Here is a 26361-nt window from a genome sequence, read left to right on the forward strand (position 1 = left end):
TCAGGCAGAAATGTATTCATCCAGAATAACATGTCGTGTATGTGTGATCTACCACGCAGCTGCATTCAAAATTTGTTGTGCCTTGTTAAATGCCTCTTGTATAAAGTGCCAAGATAAGTAAGGACAGTTTGAGGTGAACTCCATTGCTTGGCAGGAGAAATAAACAATTGACTTGACTGGTAACAACTAAAAAAACGTTTTGCGGTACAGGTTAGTTTTGCATAGGTGTTATTGCTAACTGATTTGTCTATATCAGTACTCTCCATGAATGATCTAAATAAGATTTTTATGTCTGTAATTATTCACTTGTAAATTCTAGGAAATTGTCTTTGCATGTTTTTGCATTTAGTCTGTGAGGTAAAATTGTGGTATGCTTAACTTTTGCTTTACAGTTTTCAGATATAAATTTTGTACCTTTTGGTCTTTATCTACAACCTTGTCAAGCAAATGTATGTACCAGGACAGATTGAAATTGTGTTTGAGTTCTATTACTACTTTTAACCTCGTTAACAGTAATTTAATTTATGGAATAATTAGAACCTAGGAATCAGTCCTTACTCCATAATACACCTTTCTTCCCCATACTTATACAGGTCTTGTTCAATCAAAGTAAGTGGTCGCTTAAGTAAACTGGTAAATACTATTTTCTAGTAATTTGTATTACTGTATAAAAAATTTAATTTCAGACTTAACTGAGAACACTTTACTGTCTTGTCAAGACTAATATTGAAACAACTCACATTGCCACGTCTGGCATGCAGCCAGATTTATCATCTTTAAATGGAATTGTTTGAAGTTCCGATGATTGTAAAAATGTTAATAAGTTTTGTAAACATGACAGACTTAGTGGCCAGTACCCTTACTCTTTCAGAAATAAATCTGTTCTTAATGCCACAGTATTGATTAATATTTTGTTTTCTTTTGGATAGAACTTGTTTGAATTGCTCACTTTAAGTAGAAAATGGGATTTTATAAACATTTACATCGCTTCAGTGTTAGGATGGGTTTATCAGTGAATGTATGATTACATATATTTACTGAAAGTAATATGACCCAAATGAGAACTTGTAAAAGATGATTTGATGCATTTCTTTACTTGAGTCATTTTGGAAAAATAATTGGTGTCGAGGACAAGCAGGCATTATTTGTATCAAGGAACTTAATTGGTCTATTCTGTGAACTCCTAATAATGGTCTTGTCTGATCTTCAATTTTCTATATCAAAAGATTACACTTTGATTCAAAGTTACATGTATTATTATTGGGGGATTAATGTGGATGCAGTGTTCCTGCTAAGGAATATGAGTGAAATAGTCAAACTGGAGCCATTTTGCCTAAACATGATGATAAAGCTAAGACCACTGTCTTAAATTGATTCCACTGCATTCCCCTGTTCCATTTTGCTTCTGTATAGTCCATTACATTACAGAGTAACACAATAACTGTTAATTTTACCTGGAGAGATAAAGGTGGAAGGTTAGTAAAAATATGTTTTCTGCCTTGTCAGTTTGGTGCCAGTTTGATGTTAAGAAATGCCAGAAATTGCTATCTATAAAATTCCCATTAAAAAATTCATGCATTAAAAAATATGGTGAAAAGTTGGATTTTATACAATGATAGTTGAAGTAAAATAAGAAGAATTTTAATTCTCAGCAATGTTTTAATAGTATTCATTGGGATTTTAGCAGTCTGACATTGAAATATGACAAAAATAACTATTTTGAACATCATAAATTTGGAAATGCTTTAAAAGAATTATCTTAAATAAAACGGTGCATAAGAAAGGTTTTTAGTGGCAACATTTGAATTTGGTAAGTCCCAGCACTGTACTTGATAATATGTTTGCACAATATCTTCACAAGTTGTATCTTTTTTTTGTCATTTGTTTGAAACAGCTCACAAAAATTCTAAATAATTGCCCTGAAAATAAATACTTTTATTTGTTATAAAAATCAAAATTTACCTATTTTTCTGTAACAAAAGATGGAATAGTTTTGAATCTGTATTTGACCACTTATCATTCAGAGTTCTCTCCCATTTATTGTCCTTGCATCAAATCTTCTACTAGAAAGCAAAAGCACAAAACAATTGGCCAATCAGCTACTTGCTACTCAGCATTTCTACTGCAATTACTACTTCAGTATCTTACAGAACTGGGTACAGCCCAAAATTTGTACTGCAGCATACAGGGGTATTTCTCAACATACTGTGATTTGTAGCTTGGTATGTATTAGGGATCATCAATTCAATGTTCTGGGGCAGGAGTCTGAAACTTCTTTAATTCTGTCTGTCAATAACTGGGAAAAATATCTTGCTCTGATTTATAGCACAATAACACCATATTACACCCATATTATTATTAGGACAAAATAATAACATATTACATCCATATTATTATTAGGAACAAAATATTAATTATCTTGTTATAAAAGAAAAGAAAATATTTCAGCTCAAAAGAAAATTAGTCCCTCCCCCCACCTGATAGTTAAATAGCCAGTACCTTACAGTAAATGAATTTGCTAAGTGTATGTTAATAGTTGTATAATTTGCAATCAAAAAGCTGTAATTGCAGTGGAATGATTAAGCTTACACTATAGCTGATACTGTGAAAGACATTGTGCTTCTATTAGAGAGCCCATTGATAAATATGAAGGGTTGATACTGTAGCATACAATTTGGTAGCTACACTGTTGATATAACAGGCATGGAAACTTTGAGTGGTATGCAACCACCTGAGCAAGATATTTAACAGAGAGGCCCAGTAAATATTAAACATGTTTACTCTTCAAATGAGAAAATAGTTTCTTTACTTGAAATTTTGTATAGTTCAGAAAGAAAACAAGTGCGCTCCTGAAAATTGTAGGATGATTTGCAGACTTATAAAGGATTACATATACTTAACAATTTTACATGTGGTAGTAAATACCTAAAACATATTTTTTGTTTTCTTAAATCTGAAAGTTGGATTGTGTCTGAAATTTTTGCACAGGTCATTTGGTCACTGTGTTGTCATACATGACAGGTGTTAAAGATATGATTAAAGGATCACAAATAGAATTAGATTTGTCATCATTAATTTGTGTCAGATCCAACCATTTTGTAAAAAAACAAAACAAATGAAAATAAACCTATTATCATTAAAGTTATAACATGATTCCTTGGGAATTTCCATACATTCCTTGCCGGTGGAAACTACAGACATACTGGTACAGTCAGAAAGGACTGTGGTACATACCACCCAAAAAAGTGTTACACTTATACCATGCACTTCAAGTATCTTATCTATCTTACTTACTTACAGACTCTAGATATATGCTTACATACTCACTTAAAAATTATATCCTTTTATTTTCAGTCAACACCTTTGCACCTGGCTGCTGGATACAACAGAACCCGGATTGTTCAGCTCTTGTTGCAGCATGGAGCAGATGTTCATGCCAAAGACAAGGGGTGAAAGAACTTATTTCTTAATCCTGATTTTGTTAAGACACACAGTTCTATTGAGTATGATTTGTGCAAAGTTAGTGGACAATTTAATTTTCAAAAATAATTTCATAACACAGTGAAAGCAGTTTAACTGAGTATTATCTCCTACTTTATCATGAGTGATTTAAAGAAAATGGGCAAGAAATGGTAATGTTATTGTTGTCCCTCCACTTGCAACATACACAAACTCTAAATAGGGCAGTTATCCAATATGGCCTCCATAGTGGGTATTTTGCAGATCTTCTCATCGCTATTCCTTCTGTATGGATGAATGGGTATATGAACATTTCCTATCAATTTTTGTCGGTACTAAATGAAAATGGTGTTATGGTACATCCAGTAGTCACCACAATACCTATCTTGAAAATATTATCAATACTTGAACGTATGGAAATATTGATGTGGGATTATCACAAAATGAGATCTTATGATGTCTGGTTTGGGCCTAAATGAATATCTTGCATCCAGTATGACTGGCATGGTGGCCATCTTTAGAACGTTGTTATTGCTCATAAATAGCATGTTGTTATCTGTCAACGTGACACAATGAATTGCGACTTCATAATCTTCAATGAAAGACTTGTTCATAGACAGATTAATGATATGGATATGGTGTCTGATTATTTCTATTCTGCATGTATACACAGGTATTAGTTGTACAGGAACTACAGTTTTTATAGTCTAGAAAACATTCTTGTGTTTTCAAATTTTCAGCAGTATTTAATAGTTTTTCTTGTGTTATCACTAACTACATGTATCATGCATATTTTGGTATGAATCAAGATACAAAAGATAGATATTCATTGTGGTCATTTTGATTGTATGATAAGAAATGTGTTAACTCTACCTTCTGCTAACACATATGTATTGCTAAAAATAGCCTTGTACCCTAAGAGATGCATATACAGGCTGCTAATAATATTCTTTGCCCCTGTTGGCTCATACATGCATTTCTGGCCAAGGGTTGGGAAACCCCAGAAACATATGTAACCGTTTTGTATTAAAGCATTGTATTAGATGATATTGCAAACATATGACTTTAATGCAGATTCAGAGCCAACATTTAATTAGATGAAAATGCAAGGGAGATAGATTTCTTAGAGTTTTTTTACTGAAGAAATTTTCCAGGTGTGCAAAATAGTGGTGAGAAAAGTAGTCTAATATACATTATAGGATTATACAGACTTGTTGGTCGAAATGAGTGGCACAAAACTTTGATAAGTGTTTAAAATATTAGTTTTCATTAAATTACATAGTTTGCAATGGGCAAGATTGATATAGAAAATGTAGACAGCATGTGCACTAACTCAAGAAGCTGTCACTCAGGCAGCCATTATGATATTCTGGGGTTCAGCCTACAAACAGCTGCTAGAAGGCAGGCTTCGTAGGCGGGGCAGTAAATACTTGCAGAAGGTAAAGTGTTAAAGAACATAAAATTGCATTTGATCTATAAATAGATGCTTATGTAAAATTACTAATTGTTAACTGAGTTGACCAGATAGATGGTATCCTATATATAATCTCAAGTTGCCTTTAATAATTGACGCAATGAAAACTAACAGATCATATTTTTATTATTTGTCAACTGTTGCTTTATCATCTTACAGGGGCTTAGTTCCACTACACAATGCATGTTCCTATGGGCATTTTGAAGTTACAGAGATGTTGCTGAAGGTGAGTAAATTCTGAATTATCAAATATGTTTGTTTTGTTTTACTTTATTTCTTGTACCACGGCACACTTCTCGGTTTATTGGCATCTCATGTATCACAGTCAGTGTTTTATTGCCGAGGTCAAGCTTACGGATATCTTTCTTACCCATTTTCTCCATTTTCCTTAAGTGCCTTTTACATATGGCAATGAAACTTATCTCTGTTTTATGTCATTACTGCTTTGTCTTACAAGGTTACTTTAAATAGATTGATTTTTATGATTCATATTGTTGCACTTCATGTTTACATTTATTTGGAATGGTTTATCTTCCATGTTTTGTGATGAATTCTTACAGTCAGATATATTCTTAAAGGCTTCAATCAAACACATTCTTGTAAAGGCTACAGTCCGACACATTCCTATTGGTTACAGATAATACTTAAGATTTTATTGTTGTGAATTTTAATGGCCTCTCCAGTCAGCTGAATTTGCTTAAATCCATATACAGGGTTTATATGGTTTTTGAAGGTCACTGACGGTTTGGGAAAAATGAGGTAACATTTTCAAGGCCTTGAAAGTTTGGGAAAATCGAACAGATTACCCTGAGGTCTTTAAAAGTCTTTGAAAATTTAAATAAACCCAAATTTTTAAAATTATTTCCATAATCACAAATAAAATTGTCCAAGGTTGTTAGATTCCGATGTAGTCGAGTTTTCCCGGTTTCTTTCTTTTGATGACCCGTTCAGTTTCATTTCATCATTAAACAATATTGTAGTATTTTGCATTCATTTTTTTCTCATATAACATAACTTGTATACAAAAAGTTAGTGAAAATAGTTCTTGGAAATTTCAGTTTGTGGTCTTTGAAAGTTTGGGAAAGGTCTTTGAATTTATCATTCAGAATTCTGTTTGAACCCTGATACAGTATGTTTTATATGTAATACACATGATGATGGCAAGGTGATATGACATCAAGCAAGAGAAAAGGTGTTATTTTATATATGCGAATAACATTGAGATCATCTTGCTGAGAAATTAAACCCAGAAAAAAAGAAGTACATGTTCGTCACATGATAAATAGATGTTTGCATTGTGTATTGAACATTTTGCTGGGTTGTGCAATATTGCATTTGTCAGCTGAAAATTTGCTTGATTACATTAGATGTTAAATTTAATCTTAGGAATGCTATATATTTGCAGGCTGGAGCTAATGTTAATGCCATGGACTTGTGGCAGTTTACCCCACTTCATGAGGCAGCTTCCAAGTCTCGTATTGAAGTTTGTTCCCTTCTCCTCTCCCATGGAGCAGATCCAACCTTAGTCAATTGTCACTCCAAGAGTGCATTGGATGCTGCCCCATCAAGAGAACTTGGAGAGAGACTGCATTGTAAGTTGATTTGGCTTCACTGTTACTAAATTATGCTGTAGTTGATGTATAGACTTGAGATTTTGACTTGAGCAAAATTGTCACACCTAAATAGGGATGTATTATTAAGGTAAAAAATGACCTAGCTCATAATCTCATTATTTCTGATATATTACATCTCACTTTTGATGCATAAGAAATAACTGTTGCTTCTTGATTATCACTGAAGATGATGCTGATCTTAGAGCCAAAATGGCCACTATGGTTCTGTCCTTGAAAATCATATTTACATGAGGGGCCCTGAGTGGCTGAGTTGTCTAAAGCACTCACCGTTACAGATCACTGCCATCTCACCCATCTGCATGAGTTCGAGTCTCGGGCTCGGCTAACATGGGTACGTGAGAAAGCCTGCCAGCAGCTTTTCGTGGGTCGGTGGTTCTTCCCGGGTTTTCCAGGGTTCTTCCTCCACCAATTATACTGGCCACCATGTATAGCCTATCTTGTGCTGAAAAATGGCATTAAACCCTACAACAACAACAACATATTTACATGGGGATTTATACAAGAGACTTCTTATATCAGAATTTATGGTCATATTGACATAGGGATTTATACAAGAGACTCCTTATGATATCTAGTTGGTCCTACATGCAAATGGTGCCAATTTATCAGATATATCTCTGTCATGATAGCTGTCTTAAAACATATTGTGACCACTATTCATCCTGAATGGATGGTTATTGGTATGATGTTTTGAACATCTTCAGATGACATTCAGTTTGTCTTAAATGAAAATGGTGCCAATCTTACATCCTATACTAAAGCCACAACAGCTAATTTTTGAAAATCTATATTTTTGAAGAATACAAGAGATGGCTTTGACACTTCGAATTTTATAAAAAAGAAAGTTTTATCTTTGGTTCCTGAATTTACATATTTAATGATTATAATTTTGATCTGCCGTAATTGTGTTTTGGGAAAATAGGTATTTGGAATAAAAGAACTTTTTACTGAAGACTTATTTATTCCCATGTTTGTGTTTAAACTCAGTGACAAGAATAATGGCTTCTTATTTTGTTTATCGTGTTTTTTCTCACCTGTTTTCTAGATGAGTTCAAAGGTCATTCATTGTTGGAAGGGGCCCGACAAGCAGATATAGCAAGGGTCAAGAAATACCTGGAGGTTGTGAATTTTAAACATCCTTACACAGGGGACACAGCTTTGGTAAGTCATTAACTTCTGACTGAGGTATTGTCTTAGCCTGCAGTTATGACATAAATTAATCCAGTAATTGCCTTCATATGATTTTCAGTTCTCTTGCAGATTTTATAATTTTGAATGTTCACTCTCTGACATTTGAACAAGCTCATCAGATGGTGAAGTGGATAAATTATGTGATCATAGTTAAGGAAATGTTTTGGAATATTTACATAATTGTTATTCACTTCGGAATCCATCTCACTGGAACCAAGCAGATCCCATCAGAAATCAGAAAGCCATCTTCAGGCATGAGCAAAACTGCTTGGACTTTGTGAAATTTAGTTCACAATCCACTGTACAAAATGATAGCAAATATATAATGGACATGCAAGTTTCTGTTATGTGTAGTTTGATTGTGTTAGTTCAGTGTCATATTTCAGCATATGGTAGGTTATACATGGTTGATGACGAGCCTAGGAAGACCTCTGGAAATTCCATCAAGCCACGGGAAGCTACTGGCAGGTTTTCTCACACACCCACATTGGCTAAGCTGAAACTCCCACGTGTGGACAGCAATGAAATGTGAGTGATCTAAGACTCCCACATGTGGACAGCAATGAAATGTGAGTGATCTAAGACTCCCACATGTGTGGACAACAATGAAATGTGAGTGATCTAAGACTCCCACATGAGTGGACAGCAATGAAATGTGAGTGATCTAAGACTCTCACGTGTGGACAGAAATGAAATGTGAGTGATCTAAGATAAGCACATTATACCACAGTCCCACCTGGCGCCCTATATTAAGAACAGCAAACTAATATAGGGACATATTTGAAATAGCAAGTCAGTAACCTGTCTTTATTTTATTTACAAAATTCTGAAGAATTTGGAAAGAATAATTCTTTTAAACAGTGTGTAGATCTTACAGTCCAATGTATTTTTATACCAGAACATCACATGTGATGGTCTGTGATCCTTTACTTGTTTTAATGATCTGTCATCTGTTGCCTACCCCTCTCAGTAGCATTTTCCCATCTTGATCTGTCATCTCTTGTCCATCCCTCTCAGTGGTATGTTTTCCATTCATCTGTCATCTTCTCTCCATCCCTTCGATAGCATCTTTTCATCCATCTTGATGATCTGCCATCTGTTGTCCATGCATCTCAGTAGATTCCAATTCCATCTTTGTCTTTCATCTGTTGTCTATCCCTCTTGATTACATATGTTGCCCATCCATCTTGCTCACCTGTCATCTGTTGTTCACTGCTAATGATGGCTTGATATTTGTTGCCTGTCAGTCTTTTTGGACATGTTTTAGTTCACTAGTGAAAATGATGCAGAGTTCACCTTCAGAATGTCTCTCTTAATGTCAATCCTGAAAATCTGTTTTACTTTTTCTGAAAAGATGTTTGTAACAGCATAAGTATATATATATATATATATATATATATATATATATATATATATATATATATATATATATATATATATTTTTATATATATATATATATATATATATATATATATATATATATATATTTATATATATATATATATATATATATATATATATATATAATATATATATATAATATATATATAAATATATAATTTTGTAGCAAGTCATGAATGAAATTGTTGTTGATATGACTTTCAACATGGCGGCCATCATGATAATCTGTTTATCACAACTTCTTAAGAAAAGTTAGTGGCATTGACATGTTTTGTGTGCTAAATTACCTCCTGTAATTGGTAATTGGTCCAAAATAAAAATTGTTTGGACATTAACTATACCAGTTGTAGACACATGAGAAAACCTGACCTACTTGATCATGGAGATAATTCAAGGTTGCAATTTCATACTTAGTTGAGGTTATGAACATGGACTTGTACATATACAAATCAGTTTTAATTAGACATTATATTTAGCTGCATTCCAGTAATCAGTTAATAGCACTCTGACATTGATTTTGTAGTCAAAAGTTTAAATGGAGTTTTTTTTATCAAACCCAGTTTGTGGACTTTTCTAATACCTTGAATCACACCAGTTAACTATAAAATAAATTTAAAAAATGATATGTATGGATTAAACATAGCATGTGGGTTTTTCTTTACAGTGCAAGATTATATCAGGCTCAGGCTCACTTATCTTTAACTATTACATGTAAAAAGGAAACTTTTACCCCCCATTTGGTATCTTGGATTTCTCAAAAATTACTGGGATGTTTCAGTACTGAGCAGGTGGGAAGAAACTTCTCATTAATTTCTAGACATTTGTTACACAATTTTTACACACAGTAGAGCACAAGCCCCTTCAAAAGACATTCATAATTTGAAAATGCACAATGTTTTGGGTTTTTCTCTGCATCCATATATAGAAGGTTTGGTTAGATTTTCAAATCGTTACATCAGTTTTTAAGGTTTTTGTACACTGTCCAGCTATTTAGATTTTTAATCTTTTTTTCTTAAAAGCCTTGATAGCACAAATAAACTGAGACAGTTTAAGGTAGTCATATACAATTTTGTAGGCATATTTGTTTTAATATCTTGATAACCTTTCATGCAATTATTTTAATTTTTCAGATATTTTACATTTTTTCAGTTTTTGTTGCACTGGGTGCATATGTGTTGTACAATTATAAATCTAGTTGTAAATATACTAAAGAATGTCATGTTCTTACAGCACGCTGCTGCTGCCTCACCATTTCCAAAGAGGAAACAAGTAGTTGAGGCACTTATTAGGAAAGGAGCAAATCTAAATGATAAAAACAAAGAGTAAGTATTGTTATATTTTGAAACCCTTTTGTATTTTGCTTTGATCATGTCAGTCCATCAATCCATCCAGAGAAACTTGTTAGAAGAATGGCATGAAAACCACTCAGTACATACAAATGAAATCTTGGCACATTTGTATCCACAGTGTTGCACTTTTTGAACTTGGGTTCATGAGTTTCCTGTAGTTTTTTGTTGTATATCCCTTCCAAATCTTGACCTTGTGCATTTTTTTTCATCAGGAAAATATGCCTTCATGTCTTTGTTGGTAGTACAATAACCAGTCACAAAAGGTTCTTTGACATGTAAGATTGCAGTGAATATCTTTTTAAAACAATGGCAATGAAAATATTCAGGAATTAATATGGTCACAGCGTAAAGTATTCAGCAGTCATTAGTGTAACACTTTTTCCAGGTTCAAATAAATTGAAGATAGTTTAAATTTATGCAGATATTTTCTCCATTAGTTTATGGAAAAAAATCAATCATAGCACGGAAAGAAAAGGCAATAAAGAAACAAGTATTTGTTATAATAAATGCTAGGAAGATAATGATTGTTATAATAAATGCTAGTAAGATAATGATTATAATAAATGCTAGTAAGGTAATGATTGTTATAATAAATGCTAGTAAGATAATGATTGTTATAATAAATGCTAGTAAGATAATGATTGTTATAATAAATGCTAGTAAGATAATGATTGTTATAATAAATGCTAGTAAGATAATGATTGTTATAATAAATGCTAGTAAGATAATGATTGTTATAATAAATGCTAGAAAGATAATGATTGTTATAATAAATGCTAGTAAGATAATGATTGTTATAATAAATGCTAATAAGATAATGATTGTTATAATAAATGCTAGTAAGATAATGATTGTTATAATAAATGCTAGTAAGATAATGATTGTTATAATAAATGCTAATAAGATAATGATTGCTATAATAAATGCTAGAAAGATAATGATTGTTATAATAAATGCTAGAAAGATAATGATTGGTATAATAAATGCTAGTAAGATAATGATTGTTATAATAAATGCTAGTAAGATAATGATTGTTATAACAAATGCTAGTAAGATAATGATTGTTATAATAAATGCTAATAAGATAATGATTGTTATAATAAATGCTAGTAAGATAATGATTGTTATAATAAATGCTAATAAGATAATGATTGCTATAATAAATGCTAGAAAGATAATGATTGTTATAATAAATGCTAGAAAGATAATGATTGTTATAATAAATGCTAGTAAGATAATGATTGTTATAATAAATGCTAGTAAGATAATGATTGTTATAACAAATGCTAGTAAGATAATGATTGTTATAATAAATGCTAGTAAGATAATGATTATAATAAATGATAGTAAGATAATGATTGTTGTAACAAATGCTAGTAAGATAATGATTGTTATAATAAATGCTAGTAAGATAATGATTGTTATAATAAATGCTAGTAAGATAATGATTATAATAAATGCTAGTAAGATAATGATTGTGCACTAAAGTTAAATGAGAACAAGATCCAGAACAGATAATTCCATGGTGCAGCTCATTTTAGGTCGGTCAGATATTCAAGAATGTTAATGCTTACATGAGACACTAGAGCACATAAAAAAATATAATTGCAATAATGTAAACGGCCAAGAAAAATATGATAGTACTGTGCTGACCAGAAAGCTAAGGTGTCAGAACTTGAAGCAATAAGATTATCTCATTTTTATCACACATATTTTCTATTGCCCATCTGAAATAATGTGTCTGCCAAATTTTGAACAGTGGGGGACACAGTGTTCCCCTCCATTTGGATCATGTGTGTATCACTGATTTCTTATGTAGATAATTTTATTAGATTTTCAGGCCATTACAACAATTTTAAATTTTTTTAATTAATTTTACAAAGTTTTTTGACTTATTTGACAAAAATCTTGATGGCACAATTAATCAAAACCACTTGAGAGAAGTGACATATGGTTGGTGTGTTTGCGTGAATACAAAGAAGACTTGAATACTTTTTCCTGTCATTAGAGCCATTTTTCAAAGTTTCATAATTGTTGCTAATAATTTGAATTTTACAAAATTAAATGCATTTTAATTGTTTTAAAAAAAGGGATTTTCATGTGGACCGAAACAATTTAAACTTATGGACATAATTGAAGAGGATTTTCTGGATTTGTGTCATGGTCAGAATAAATTGATCTACTCGGGGTTAGGGATTGTGGGGGGATATGTTTGACCTGTATTATGAGAAGGGAAGGAAGGTATTTAGGTGTATATTCATATTTTATATTTTTAAACACAATTATTGTTTCAATAGGAACTTATTTTTAATGTCATCCTTACCGCATCAAAACTTGTTCATGATTGGATAATAATTTGTGGATCTGTATTGTGGTCTGAAATTTTTTATCCACTCATTTGCTAGGATAGCAGCTATAGATGATTGATTTGGATTGGGGAAGGGAAGGAATGTTTATTAGATGGTGCCAGAACTATATTCATAATTTAAAAAAAGTGTGAAATGTGCTTTGCTGCAGGTTTCTTTTATATCAATTTGTCAAAGGCTTAAACAGGAAGTTAAGCCTTTTTTTATTTTTTAAGATCAATTTTAATATACTCTATAAGAGTTAGCAGCATTTAAGGACCAAGTTTCAGTGCTCTGCAAATGGTACCACCTCCAGGATGTGTCTGAATTTTTTAAAGATGTTGATCTCTGATCTAGCACAAGACCTGCTGCATAGAAAGAGTGGTAACTCATATAATCTTGTTTTTCTTTTTTGCTTCCAGCTGTTTAGCTCCCCTGCATATTGCTGCTGACAAAGCTCATTATGATGTGATGGATGTGCTTCTTAAACAGGGAGCTAAGGTAACAGACATTTTGAAATGGAATATATGTATTATTCAGAATGAAAAGACTGTTTCTGTATTTTAAAATATAATTCCCCCAAATGAGATAATTTTGAAAGATCATTATATTTTCTAGCTTGCTTTCTGTCATTTGCTTATACATGAAGAAAACATAGGTAAGTCTTTCATTGTTAAACACATAAATATGTAATAAAAGAAATTGTTTTAATTGGATTAATGAGGTCAGATGGTATTTGATACTCCATCATGAGTGTGATAGGGGTGTGTTGTTATCATCCATCCAACCATTTAAATTTAGATAATTTTTTCAGGCATTGTGGTTAGACATTTCATGAATACATTTCCTGTTCCAATTATATCTGATAATCATCTTATAGAAGTGTTTTTAAAATAACTCTCATTTCATATTTTAATCTAATTATTTCTGAATCTGTTATTTACATGATTGTTGTCTTAAATTATTCTCCCTCCTTTCCTGAGATGATAATGCCTTGTATGGACATGTACACACTGTTACTGGCCTGGTACAGCATAATTTCTAGGTACTGTGGTATATAATTTGTTGAGGGAGCCTCATTGGCTCGGCTTGTAGAGCACTGTACTTGTAATCTAATGATTCCAGGTTTGATACCCACTCAGACTTAAAACCAATCCTATTTCCTGAGCGTGATATAGCCAATAATATGTTAAAAGTACCAGTAAGCCAACAAAAACACAAAACTTTGTCCAGATGGGCTAATAATCTTCCCTCTTTTCATTTTTTTCATGCAATTGAATACCTTGGATGGCCAAGGACAGTCTTATCGCAACACTGAGTGCTCCTTTAGGGCAATACGGTTGCCTTACAAAATGTTACATGGAAGACTGATATTTATAATTATTTTGCTAATTATCTTCTACCATCCTATACAGGATTGTCCTTTAAGGAGTATCCCAGTAGCGCAGAAGGATTATACTGCCCTCTGATTCAGTTTAATGCTGAGGATGGTATAATTACTTCATAGGGCAGTATAATTACTTCATAGGGCAGTATAATTACTTCGTAGATTATCATCTACCTTCACATAAAGTTAAATCCTCTACTTGCATACTTGCATAGCTGCCAACCCTCACGAATTTGGTGTGAATTTCACGACTTTTTCAGTGATTCACAGATTCACGCCGCAAGCCAGAAATTCACAAATTTTCCAATCAATTATTTTAAATCTTTAATAAAATAACCGATTTACCGTTAAGCACTAGTCGTGATATTCGCAGTTGCCGAAATGGTCTTGTACTTCTGGTCGTGATATTAGTAGATCTGCAGCCAATTAGTACAGTTGGCCCGGTAGCAAGCATTTTAGCCTATTTTAATCTATATCTATAAGAGTAGTTTTACAAATGCTTTTGAGAGAAACTGGGGCCAAACCGGAATTTTGCTCCGTGCATGCGTCACCAACACTGATTTGCCGTTCCGCATCGCATGTAAGATCTTGAAAATGTTTTCTCCACCAAGGAAAAAAGACAGGTATTACTCAAAAAGTGAAGTTTAATTTGGAATATATCAAAAATTGGCCGTGCATTCTAATATTCATCATGCTTTTTGCACTCAGTGTGCCATCGCAGAGACGATGTGAGGAAGCACATCGGTTGCAAAAACACTTAGAAGTTGGGGAAAGTTAAGAATTTGCAGATTTCAGCTCTGGAATATTTTAAGCCATCAGCGGAAGATCTGCAGGCTACTGATGCTGAAGCATTATTTGAGTTTCTTGTCAAACACAATCTACCTTTATCAGCTGGAGACCATGCTAAACATTTGTTATGACAAATGTTCCCGGACTCGAAAATCGCTTCCAAATTTTCCTGTGGAAGAACCAAACGTGCTGCAGCTCCTGTGCATTCCTCACAGCAGCAGTGACAGCAAAAGAGTATTTTCTCTAGTGAGGAAAAATAAGACAGACTTTAGGGCCTCCTTAGCTGCAGAAAATTTGTCAGCAATTTTAGTCACCAAGATCAACCAGCAGGCAAGAAGTCTGAACTGTTTAGAAAACAAATTTACGATCAATCAGTTGAGGAAGTTCAAGTCTGCCACAGTATCATGTCTTGATAAATAAATATTTCTGCATATATGTAGTGTTTTAGTTTTTATATTGCGAACTTGATATAGTGTAGTATTGACGGTCAGAGTGGATGGAGTTATTGTCATGGTATTTTTCACTAATTCATGTCCAAATTCACAACTTTTTATCCCTATTTTCACTAATTGTGAGCCAGGAAGGTTGGCAGCTATGTACTTGGTCACTATCATGCTGACCTTGGCAGTGATTCAAGAGGGCAGTATGATTACTTTCTAATTGTCTTCTACGTCATCCACCCACTCCCGCATTGTCCCGTGGTCTCATATGAATATGTTCAGTCTTGTCTCATTCTCATACCTTGTTGCTTCAGCATATTAATTTTTATAGATTAATGCTCTGGATGGATATGACTTATAGAGTGGTCCAGCAGATCATATCTTATTTCCCCAGTATAATTTTACTTTGCAGGTTAATGCTCTTGATGGTCAGGGCCAGACTGCCCTCCACCGAGTGGCCCAGCAGGGCAATGTGCAAGCCTGCAGACTGCTCATGTCATATGCTGTGGATTGCAGCATCAGATCACAGCAGGGATATACAGCAGCAGAACTGGCCACAGAAAACATACAAAAAATGCTACAGGGTTTGTATTTTTATATATTACAGTATGTTTTGTTTTGTCATGATTAGCAAATCAGTGTCGAAAACATGTCAGTAATAACTATCTTCAACTTTTAATTTACTTTTGTGCATCATGCATTTCAATTTAGAAAAAAGAATTAAGTTTTATGATGATTTGTAGGTGCATTTTTTAGACAAGCACTGACCTCATGCATATTGCTGTTTATTTCAGATGATCCACCAGTTGGAGGAACAGATGTAGACCTTCAGCTTCTGGAGGCAGCAAAAGCAGGAGACCTGGAGGTTGTCAAGGTAACTGTGACCATCACAGTTGTCATTACTGGATTATTATTAGTGTTTTAGCAACAAACATTTTAAAAGTCTGATCATTTTTGTTTGCTTATTGTCAATGGCCAAATGTATGAGGTAGTTCAGTCCTTGTATTCTCAGTGGCCAAACTGAAGGCATCAGATAGGCCAGGTCTTGTATTCTCTATCGTGAAAGTGAAGGCAGGAGGTAGTCCAGGCCTCATCTTCTCCGTGGCCAAAGTGAAGGCAGGAGGTAGTCCGGGCCTCATCTTTGTGGTCAAAGTGAAGGCAGGAGGTAGACCAGGCCTTATCTTCTCTGTGGCCAAAGTGAAGGCATCAAATAAATTTGGGCCTTGTATTATATGTTACCAAAATGAAAGCTTGAGATAGTCCAGGTCATGTATTCTCTACAGCTATCAAGAAGGCAAGAGATAGTCTAGGTCTTGTATTCTCTATCTCCAAAGTGGAGGGATAAGGTTGTTGTTGTAGGGTTTAACGCCTTTTTTCAGCACACAATAGACTATACATGGCAGCCAGTATTAATGGTGGAGGAAGAACCCGGAAAAACCCCGGAAAGAACCACCGACCCACGAGAAGCTACTGGCAAGCTTTCTCACATACCCACATTGGGTGAATCCGAGACTTGAACCCATGCAGACAGAGGTGAGATGGCAGTGATCCGTAACGGAGTGCACTTTTGGCCACTCGGGGCCCTGGAGGGATAAGGTAGTCCAGACCTTGTAATTTCAGTGGCCAAAGTGAAGGCATGGTGTAGTCCAGGTCTTGAATTCACTATGGGTAAAGAGAAGGCATGAGGTAGCCCAAGTATTGTACTCTCTAACTTTCTTCACAAGAAACCCATGCTCAAAAATCCCAAACTTTTGAAAGGCCATAGCTTTAATTGGAATTAGGTTAGAATCGCAGAGCTTTCAGAATTTTGTTAATTTCAGTTGCTCCACTAGACACATTTTATTTGGGTTATATAAGTTCTTTTTAAGTGCCATATCAGATTTTGGGGTATTGAGCTGGAGTATAACTGGCTTAGAATACTTGCTAGAATATGTGACCTGGATTTTTAATTTTTATTATAAAAGCACCAATTTAAGTAAGCAGCCATCAGTCCTTGAACTAAGTAGCATGATGCCCATTGAGTTTTCTTGCTGCTGATGTGCTTGCCAGTTGAAAATCATTTAGACTTTCAAGACATTATTTGTGAAGACAACTGCTCCGGTGGCCTGGTGGTTAGAGCGTCCGCCTCAGATGTGGGAGGTTGTGGGTTCAATCCCCGGCTGAGTCATATCAAAGACTTAAAAAATGTTACTAACAGCTGCCTCGCTTGGCGCTCAGCTTTAAGAGGTTAGTGTTAGGACTGGTCGCCTGGTGTCGGGATAATGTGACTGGGTGGGACATCATGCTACATGTCTGCGACATGATGCCCAAGTGCTAGACATCACTATAAACTGTCACACTGCAGACATCATAGCGATATGACTGAACAATTATTAAAGCTACGTTAAAAATCCAAATCACACACACACACACACATTTGTGAAGACTAAGAAGAGAAGATACTACTGAAATATATATGATCTTAAATAATTGTGATTTTTCCACCCATTATTTTAACAAAATTTACAAATAGGTCAGAGTTAATACTTCGGTTTTTTCTTTGCAGAAACTGATCAGTGCAAATCCACATGCGGTTAACTGCCGGGATTTGGACGGTCGACACTCCACACCCCTACATTTTGCTGCAGGATATAACCGAGTAGTAGTGGTTGACTATCTCCTACAACATGGTGCTGATGTACATGCCAAAGATAAAGGGTCAGTTTGATTAGAAGTCCTAAACCTATAAAAAAAAATTAGCTTTATGTCATACCACAAATCTTAGACCTGTTGGTAAAGGCATTTAGTGTTGACCTTGTCCACCTGTCCATGTTTTGTTTTTATGTCACTTTGTAGGCTCAGTGGTGGGTTATTCATGCTCTTGAAATAAATTTTAGTTTGTCAAGAAACAGTTTTAAAAAATTTAGTTTAAAATTTTTATTTTAAAATATGTAGAACTGGCAAGAAGGGGATTCATCTGTTAGATCTGTTTCATCTTTTTGTCAGCTTCATCCATTTTCATAACTTTTAATACACTGGTCATCACAAAGCTGTGTCCAGTATATGTTACATTTACAAAATTGGGAGTATTCATATTCTTTCTTCTTGCTGAAGCATTTGTGCAGATTAGAAGAAAGATCTTGGTTACTAACTAACAGTAACAATTGGCAAAATGAAATATATAATTTTTATTAGGCCTGTATTGAATATTCGCTTTAGGCCTGAATAGTTTATTAAATGAGGTATTCAACCAAATAATATGATGGAGCCAAATACGAATAATACAGTTAAGTCAACCTTTCTGAATATCAGACTCATTGCAATCAGAAAAGAGGACCTTAATTTGTATCAATAACCAATTGAACGAACTTCTGAATGAGCCATGTATCCCATTGGATATTGATCCTCCATCATGGTGGCAGATCAATGCTGACAGGTTTCCTTTACTCCATTCTTGTACCCAATGTTATCTAGCAGCGCCTCCAGCAAGTGTCTCAAGTGAACATCGATTCAGTACTGCTGGTAACACCTTGTCAGACAACAGATGTCTACTCGCAGACATTGTCGAGAGACTCCTTTTTTTTAAAAGCTAATGTTTTCTTCATGCAGTACTAACTTTTGGACTGCTTTTGAAAATTTGAATCTTACTATTCATTAGTTAACATATAAAGCATTATCAAGACGTTTAACTGTAGCACTCTGGTATTTTGGTAATGCCTTAGTTACTGTGAATCTAAACATGTTCATTGTTATTACTTTATAATTAATTTTAAAATGTCATTAGACCTGCTGAAAAAATTATTTTATTTTGGAGCATTCAGTCACTTCATATTCATAATTGGCCAAATAGTTATGGGTCTCTATTTGTATTTGGCAGAATAGTTAAAACCACTATTCAGTACAGCCCTAATTTTTATCTCACAAGATTTAATTGTTTGCTCAAGAAATATATTATTATCCAGAATAAAATGAAATGTTTAAACATCAAACCTTTTATTTCTCAGAATGTGAATAATTTTTTAATTTAAAAAAAAAAACATCTTGTTCCCAGTGCATAACCTTGCAACAGCTGAAATTCTTCATTTTTGTTTTATGGCAAAAATAGTCTTCAAAACATGTTTTAATAATAACATCTCTTAGATCATTTTGACACTAACAGAGCAATCTCCTTCAGACTTACAGACATCTAGAACTATATTACACAGAATGATGCACATGACAAAATATGAAAAATACAAATTCTGTTTCTCGTCACTGGAAACTAAACAGCCTTGTATGACTTTGTCTTTCAGTGGGCTGGTCCCATTACACAATGCTTGTTCCTATGGTCATTATGAAGTTACAGAATTACTAATAAAGGTAAGAATAGAAGTAGGAATGTGATTTGTATCACTTTCATCATTTGCAGGAGGAATTATTTCTGTTTCATTAAACTTAACATGTATATTAGCTTTACTTTTCTTGAACCAGGAGAGCTGAAGTCGGTTGTTCATCATCCATCCATCCAATAAGGGCTGTTCCATTACAGCATGCATGTAACCCAGGGAAGGCACTTTTAAAGTGGGGTACTCACCCATAGATGCAATTTAGAATTGTCTTATCATTTTAATATAAACTCTGTGAAATCAAAGTACCCTGGCATATATTTTTTTTAAAACTGCCTTCCCAGGGTAAAATGGAACATACCTAACTCAAGTTTGTAAATGCTACTCTTTCTAAGCTGTTTAGAGGAGTGCCATGAAATTTTACACACACATTAATCGCATGGTCTAATTATTCCATAATGAAAATATTACAACCGGTATGTACAGTATGGCCACCTGAATAGATGGTCATATCAACATGGGGTTTTCAGCAAAGATTTATTATCATGTCTAGTTGGTCCTAAATGGTGTCAATCTGTCTAGTAGGGCCACCATTTTGACTGGAACTGGGGTGGCTCAGTTGTTAGCATGCTGGACTCACAACTGAAAGGGTGTGGGTTCAAATCCTACTGTTGGATCGGCCTGGGTCAGCTAGTGTAGTGTCCTTGTTCAAAGCACTTTACTCCAGTTGCATGAAATAACCTGCATTTGGTGCTGTACCATAAAGCACCAAACCAAACTAGAAAGTCTTATTGACATAGGGTTTTCACCAGAAGACTGCTTAAGACTCCAAGCTGGGCCTAAATGAAAATGGTGCCAATCTGATATCTACAGCAGTCATTGTAAAACCATGTTTGGTTACGCCTCCTGAACGAAAGTGATATTTTCACAAGAAGACTTCTACCTAGCTTGTCTGAAATGAAAATGGTACTGCTTGTACTTCCAGTATGGCCACCATTGTGACCAGCTTGAAAATTTTGTTATTGCTTGTGCTCTTGAATTGATGGTTGTATCAACATGGGATTTTTTTAATGACATCTTATGTCAGGTTGGTCCTGAATGAAAAGGTGCTTCACAGACATCCAGTCTTCCTATCACTATTTATCCTGATTGAATGGCATTATAAGCAAGGAGTTTTCACTGAAGGACTTCTTATGATGATTTGTAAGTAAAAATAAAAATGTTGCCAATCAGAACTTAAATATGTCTGATAATATGGCATTTTGAAAATCTTGTTATTGCTACTTATCTTAGATGGCTGGTCATATCAGCATTATGCACTCGCCAAAAGATTTATTATGTCTTGTTGGTCCTAAATGGAAATGGTGACAGTCTGATATCCAGACTTATTATGTCTTGTTGGTCCTAAATGGAAATGGTACCAGTCTGATATCCAGACTTATTATGTCTTGTTGGTCCTCAATGGAAATGGTGCCAGTCTGATATCGTTCAGGGCACAGACACTCGCTGCCAAAAAGATGTTTCATTTGGTTTTGTGTGTTTAACACCATTTTTCAGTACATTATAGCAAGTATCTGTCCCCTCAAGAAAATCTAGTTTAGTTAAGAGAAAAAGTGTGAGGGTGCATAGTAATCTCAAGAAAGAAGTTTAGTTCATTTCTTCACCAAATAATGAATCATTTAGGCTCCTATCTTTCTATTGCCTTGACCTTATTTTTTAAAAAATCTCTGTGATTAATTTTCAATGAGGCAGACTCACTCATATTTTATGGAAATATTTTTTTTTACTTGATAATGAAAAATAATTCTTCTGCTTCAAAAGAAAGGACTCTGCTAATTTTAATTGCTTGAATTGTAAGTGTTGTGTCTTGGGTTTGCCTTTTATTTGAAGGTTACATGTACGTAAATAAATTTACTTGCCTTAATCATTGATAAGCAGAGTCTGTGCACTGAAGATTTAAAGATAGTTGTATTGTGGCTACACTCATCAAAGAGATTGAAAGAATAATGGGCCCTAATATCTTCTTACCAGAATGGTACTTGGATATTCATTTCAGTTAGAAATGTTTCTACCTGTATTCAACATTTATATAACAAATTTTAAAACTTTGTGTCAAAAGAGTTAATTTCAGAGAATTTAGGGGAGAACAGCCATGTATTTGGGGATCTAAATTGAGTTTTATCAGTGATGCACAAGTGGAGCCAATAAAACACCTTTGTTAAAGTAAAACCACCATGAACATTCTCAAATCATCAAATTTCTGTCGTTTCCCAATCTAACACACTTAAAATTGTGTTGAAAAGTAGAAAAATAAAAAGTAATTTTCCATGGCTTAACATTATAAGGAAGGCAATGACTTGACAGTGATATCAACATTTCCAACAGTTTATTCGTTTTATTTGACCATAAATTTTGATGCTTGACCAATCAGAAATCATGTTACATACACTGGTCTGTTAAAATGCAAGATTGATCACATTGAATAAAAGAAACTATATCAATATTCCAGCATGGAGCCTGCGTTAATGTAGCAGATTTGTGGAAGTTTACACCTTTGCATGAGGCTGCAGCAAAAGGGAAGTTCGAGATCTGTAAATTATTGTTAAAGGTATGGATTTATTTGTAACTTCTTTGGCTATATATTATGATGTTTGGTTGGATGCATTGATGAATACATGCATGCATGAATAGATGAAGGATCAATAAAAAAATTGGAATCAGAAATGTGTCTACTCAGTTATCGTCTTTATGATAGCAATACCTTTGTTTCAGGATAAATGCAAAGAACATTTCTTTTTTTTGGTTGCAGTGATGACTCTAAAGCTTGACTCGAAGAGCTCTAAATTTTCATTCAGAGTCCTAGACAACTGGATATGGAAGCATGTGGACAATTTATAAGAAAGAAATGTAGTTGGGATTGATGTAATATATTGTAATGGTTTTCATCTGTAATGATATTAGACTACAATTTTTTTAAAATCATTGTATTGTCAGAAGTATTTTAGTTTTGTACTTCTTACCATAAAGATGAGTGCTTTATTTTTCCAATTTTAAGGCAGAAGTTATAATTTGTATAATGCAATCTATTTATTCGAATCAGAAGATAAAAAAGCAGCCTTAAAAGGCAGTCATTTTGTTAAATTTTTTTTATTTAAGGAACAATAATTGTTTCGTTAAAAGTTACAGGCTGCATTTAGGTTGTATGCATTTTTTTTCCAGCATGGTGCTGACCCTAACAAGAAGAACCGAGATGGAAACACACCACTTGACCTAGTGAAGGAAGGTGACCAGGATGTTGCGGACCTTCTCAGAGGTATACATGATTGTTGTCCAACTCTACTGGATATAGACCAGAAGAACTTATACTTTGGTCTATAGTCCATCATCTGTCATCTGTCCTTTAGCAAAAGTTGTTATCGCTACTTCACCTAAACTACTATGAAAAACTCAGTTTGTTTTTTTTTTAAATTTTTGATTTGAGTAAAAGTAACATATTGATGGGTACCTAATTTTGTGGATCTGTCTTTTACAAGAACAATCCCCCAACAATGTATTTGTCTCTTTAAACGATTATGTTGACATTCATTTCCACACATTTGTGAGCAAACAACCAATTTGTACTGTTTATTAAGCTGATTGAGTGATAGGTTTCTAACTTGTGGTGTAAATGTAGAGATCTTTTTTTTTGCACAGATATCTGAGTTAACACATCTTAAGTAATTAAGTAATAAAGTTCTTAACAATTAGGGATTTAAGTGCCTGAACAATGCCAGTGATTTTAAATGTCTTTGTTTGAAAAATCACCCCATGGGAACCCCTTGTTGCTGGTTGACCTTGAAGTCCAAAATCGGATCCATAAAGTTCTGATGAATGTGGTTGTTATTAATGCATGTATTGTGATGGCTGATGCTGAAGGAATGGTTCTAAAATATGCAAAACGTAAACTGCAAAGATATGGACATTTTAGATGTACATTCAGATCATGTCTCGGTTGACCTGAAATCATCTACCCTTTAAGCCAAGTCATGCTAGGTGGCTTATCTTCATACATATATCACAACATAGCCCTTTGGAGAGACCTAATTGAAATGGGCTTTGAAAAAACTGGGCTAATCAGTTGATTGTTTATTTAACAGTTAGTTGATATGTGTAAAAATGTATATATAAATGGGAATAATACGTACTTTGGGAAATAAAGGACATGGACATTGATTAAATTTGCATTTTAACTATACATCAATTAGAGTTATTACAACCTCACATGAGTTTTCATTTAAATGGTAATCTGTTCCACTATTCCTTGTCAGTACTTATCCTAGTGCATATTTCATATTCACAACACTATAGATAGCCATGGTATTAAAATAAAGAAACAGGTGATGCCTTTCAATTTCATATTATAACAGGGGTCTTATCAGTTTAGGTTTCTTCACTTAAAAATTTGTTATGTCATTTAGTAGCCCCTAAGTGAAAATGGTGTCAATCCAGTGTTTCGCTTTATCCAAACTTATGTGGCAGAAACCCTCAAATTTTAAAACTTGATCACACCCAGTTCTGACATCGAAATTTGTTGTATTACTCTGTGACCCCCAGTTCTGACACCAGAAAGATTTGAAAATTTCAGTCTTGCATACTTACTGCAATGTGATATCCAAAATGGCCTCAATGGCACGCAGTCTTGATAGTCTTTTTTATTTCATCTCATACTTTACAGAAAGTCATATCAACATTGGGTATTCACCGGAAAACTTCTTTTGGTGTCTGCTTGATTCTAATTTAAAATGATATTGATATGACTGCCATCTTGAAAATCTTATTATTGCTACTCCTGAATGTGTGGTCTTGTGATGACTAGTTGGTCCTAAAATACAGTGGTGTCAATAATGTCTAATATCACTGCAGTGAAGGGCATCTTGGGCATTTTGTTGTCCCTGTGTTTGAATGGTTGGTCATATTGACATAAAGGGGGTCACCACACGATTTATAGTTGTAAATGTAAATGATGCTAATCTTACATCCAATATGGCCATCACAGTGGCCATCCTGAAAATCTTGTTATTATGCAGTTAAAAAAGAAGTCCTGTCTTGGATTCATGGAAATTCGTTTTTGGCCACTAGTGTCAGTTCCTTTGAGGGACTCCTGCTTTACTGAGTATTTAGCTCAGGGATATTTTGATGCCCTTAATTTGTCTGTTCTTCAGTCAGTCCATAACTCTTTCTCCTCTTAAACTGCTTGTTGAAGATTAAACAAACTTGAAAAAGATTGTTCACTTAACATGTTGAATACCAGATCCTATAGGTTGGTCTTTCATCCATTGTTTATTAGTACAGGTTATAGCTACCTCTTCCTAAACTTTGGAGGATTGCCAAGAAACTTTATACACACATTATCCCATAGTATAGTTGGTCCTAAATGAAATTGGTGCCGCTTGGACATAAAATATGGCAAACATGACTGCCATCTTGAAAATCTTCCTATTGTGCTAATCCTTTTGAAAGGATGATCATATTAGCATGGAGGGGTTTTTCACAAGAAAGACTTCTTATGATGCATGGTTGGTCCTGAACAAAAGTGGTGCTATTTGACAGTCAATATCGCCACCATGCTGGCCATCTTGAAACTGTTCTCACTGCTTCAGAATGGAAAGTCTGATTGACATGGGGTTTTTAACAGAAGATTTCTTATGATGTGATGTTGGTTTCAAATGTAAATGGTGTTGATCTGTTGGCTAATATTTCCACCACAGCGGTGATCTTAAAAATCTTTTATTGCTACTCATCATAAACAACAAGTCATATTGCCTTAGTTTCTTCACCTGAAGACTTATAATGCCTAGTTGGTCCTAAATGAAAGTGGTGCCACTCAGACATCCAATATTCCCACCACATTGACCAGCTGGAAAATCTTGTCATTTCTTCAGAATGAATGATCATATCAGCACAGGGTTTACAGTAAAAGAAGCACAAGGTTTACAGTGAAAGACTTGTTATGTCTAGAAAATGAAAATTATGCCGATCTGACCTCCATCAATTATGGCCAAGCAGTGGCCATGTGAAAAATCGTATTCTTGCTACTTCTCATAGATGTCTGGTCATATCACCATTGTGCATTCAGCAGAAGACTTTTTATTATGTCAGCTTGGTCCTACATTGAGTACACAATATGGCCATGATGGCAGCAATGTTGAAAATCTTGTTATTGTTACCACACCAAAATAGAAAAACATCACCTCTCGGTTTTCACTAGCAGGCTTTTATGTATCTTGTAGGTCCTAAATTAAATGGTACTGATGGTGGCCATCTTGAAAATCTCATTGCTGCTCCTTAAATGAAAATTCATTTTGATACGAGGGTTTTTATGGCATGTAGTTTGTCCTAATTGGAAAAATGCCAACTGACCCTTGATATGGCCATTATGTTGGCCATCTTGAAAATATTATCTAGACTTTTGCCAAAATTATGGATCTATCAATAATGGTTGCACCAATAGACATATTATGATACTATGTTGGTTCTAATTTAAAATGACTATCACTACTCCAGAAAAGATGGTCATATTGACTTCGGGTTTTCACTAAAAGTCTTGA

General features: G+C 34.2%; 1 protein-coding gene across 1 annotated transcript in view; it reads left to right on the top strand.

Annotated features, from left to right (window-relative positions):
* LOC149794781 (poly [ADP-ribose] polymerase tankyrase-1-like) overlaps positions 1–26361 on the top strand; it is a 102365-nt gene that overhangs the window by 13257 nt on the left and 62747 nt on the right. The window contains exons 5-16 of the mRNA XM_089964430.1: positions 3355–3449; positions 5093–5159; positions 6339–6525; positions 7613–7728; positions 10391–10482; positions 13277–13355; positions 15883–16054; positions 16265–16344; positions 18016–18167; positions 19742–19808; positions 22284–22382; positions 22994–23087. Of these exons, the coding sequence (XP_089820556.1) occupies positions 3355–3449; positions 5093–5159; positions 6339–6525; positions 7613–7728; positions 10391–10482; positions 13277–13355; positions 15883–16054; positions 16265–16344; positions 18016–18167; positions 19742–19808; positions 22284–22382; positions 22994–23087 (1300 nt within the window). The remainder of the gene's footprint in view (positions 1–3354; positions 3450–5092; positions 5160–6338; positions 6526–7612; positions 7729–10390; positions 10483–13276; positions 13356–15882; positions 16055–16264; positions 16345–18015; positions 18168–19741; positions 19809–22283; positions 22383–22993; positions 23088–26361) is intronic.

The sequence above is a fragment of the Sinohyriopsis cumingii genome, chromosome 7 (assembly GCF_028554795.1).
Source record: "Sinohyriopsis cumingii isolate HCF-2022 chromosome 7, ASM2855479v2, whole genome shotgun sequence".
In the NCBI taxonomy this organism is placed as follows: Eukaryota; Metazoa; Mollusca; class Bivalvia; order Unionida; family Unionidae; genus Sinohyriopsis; species Sinohyriopsis cumingii.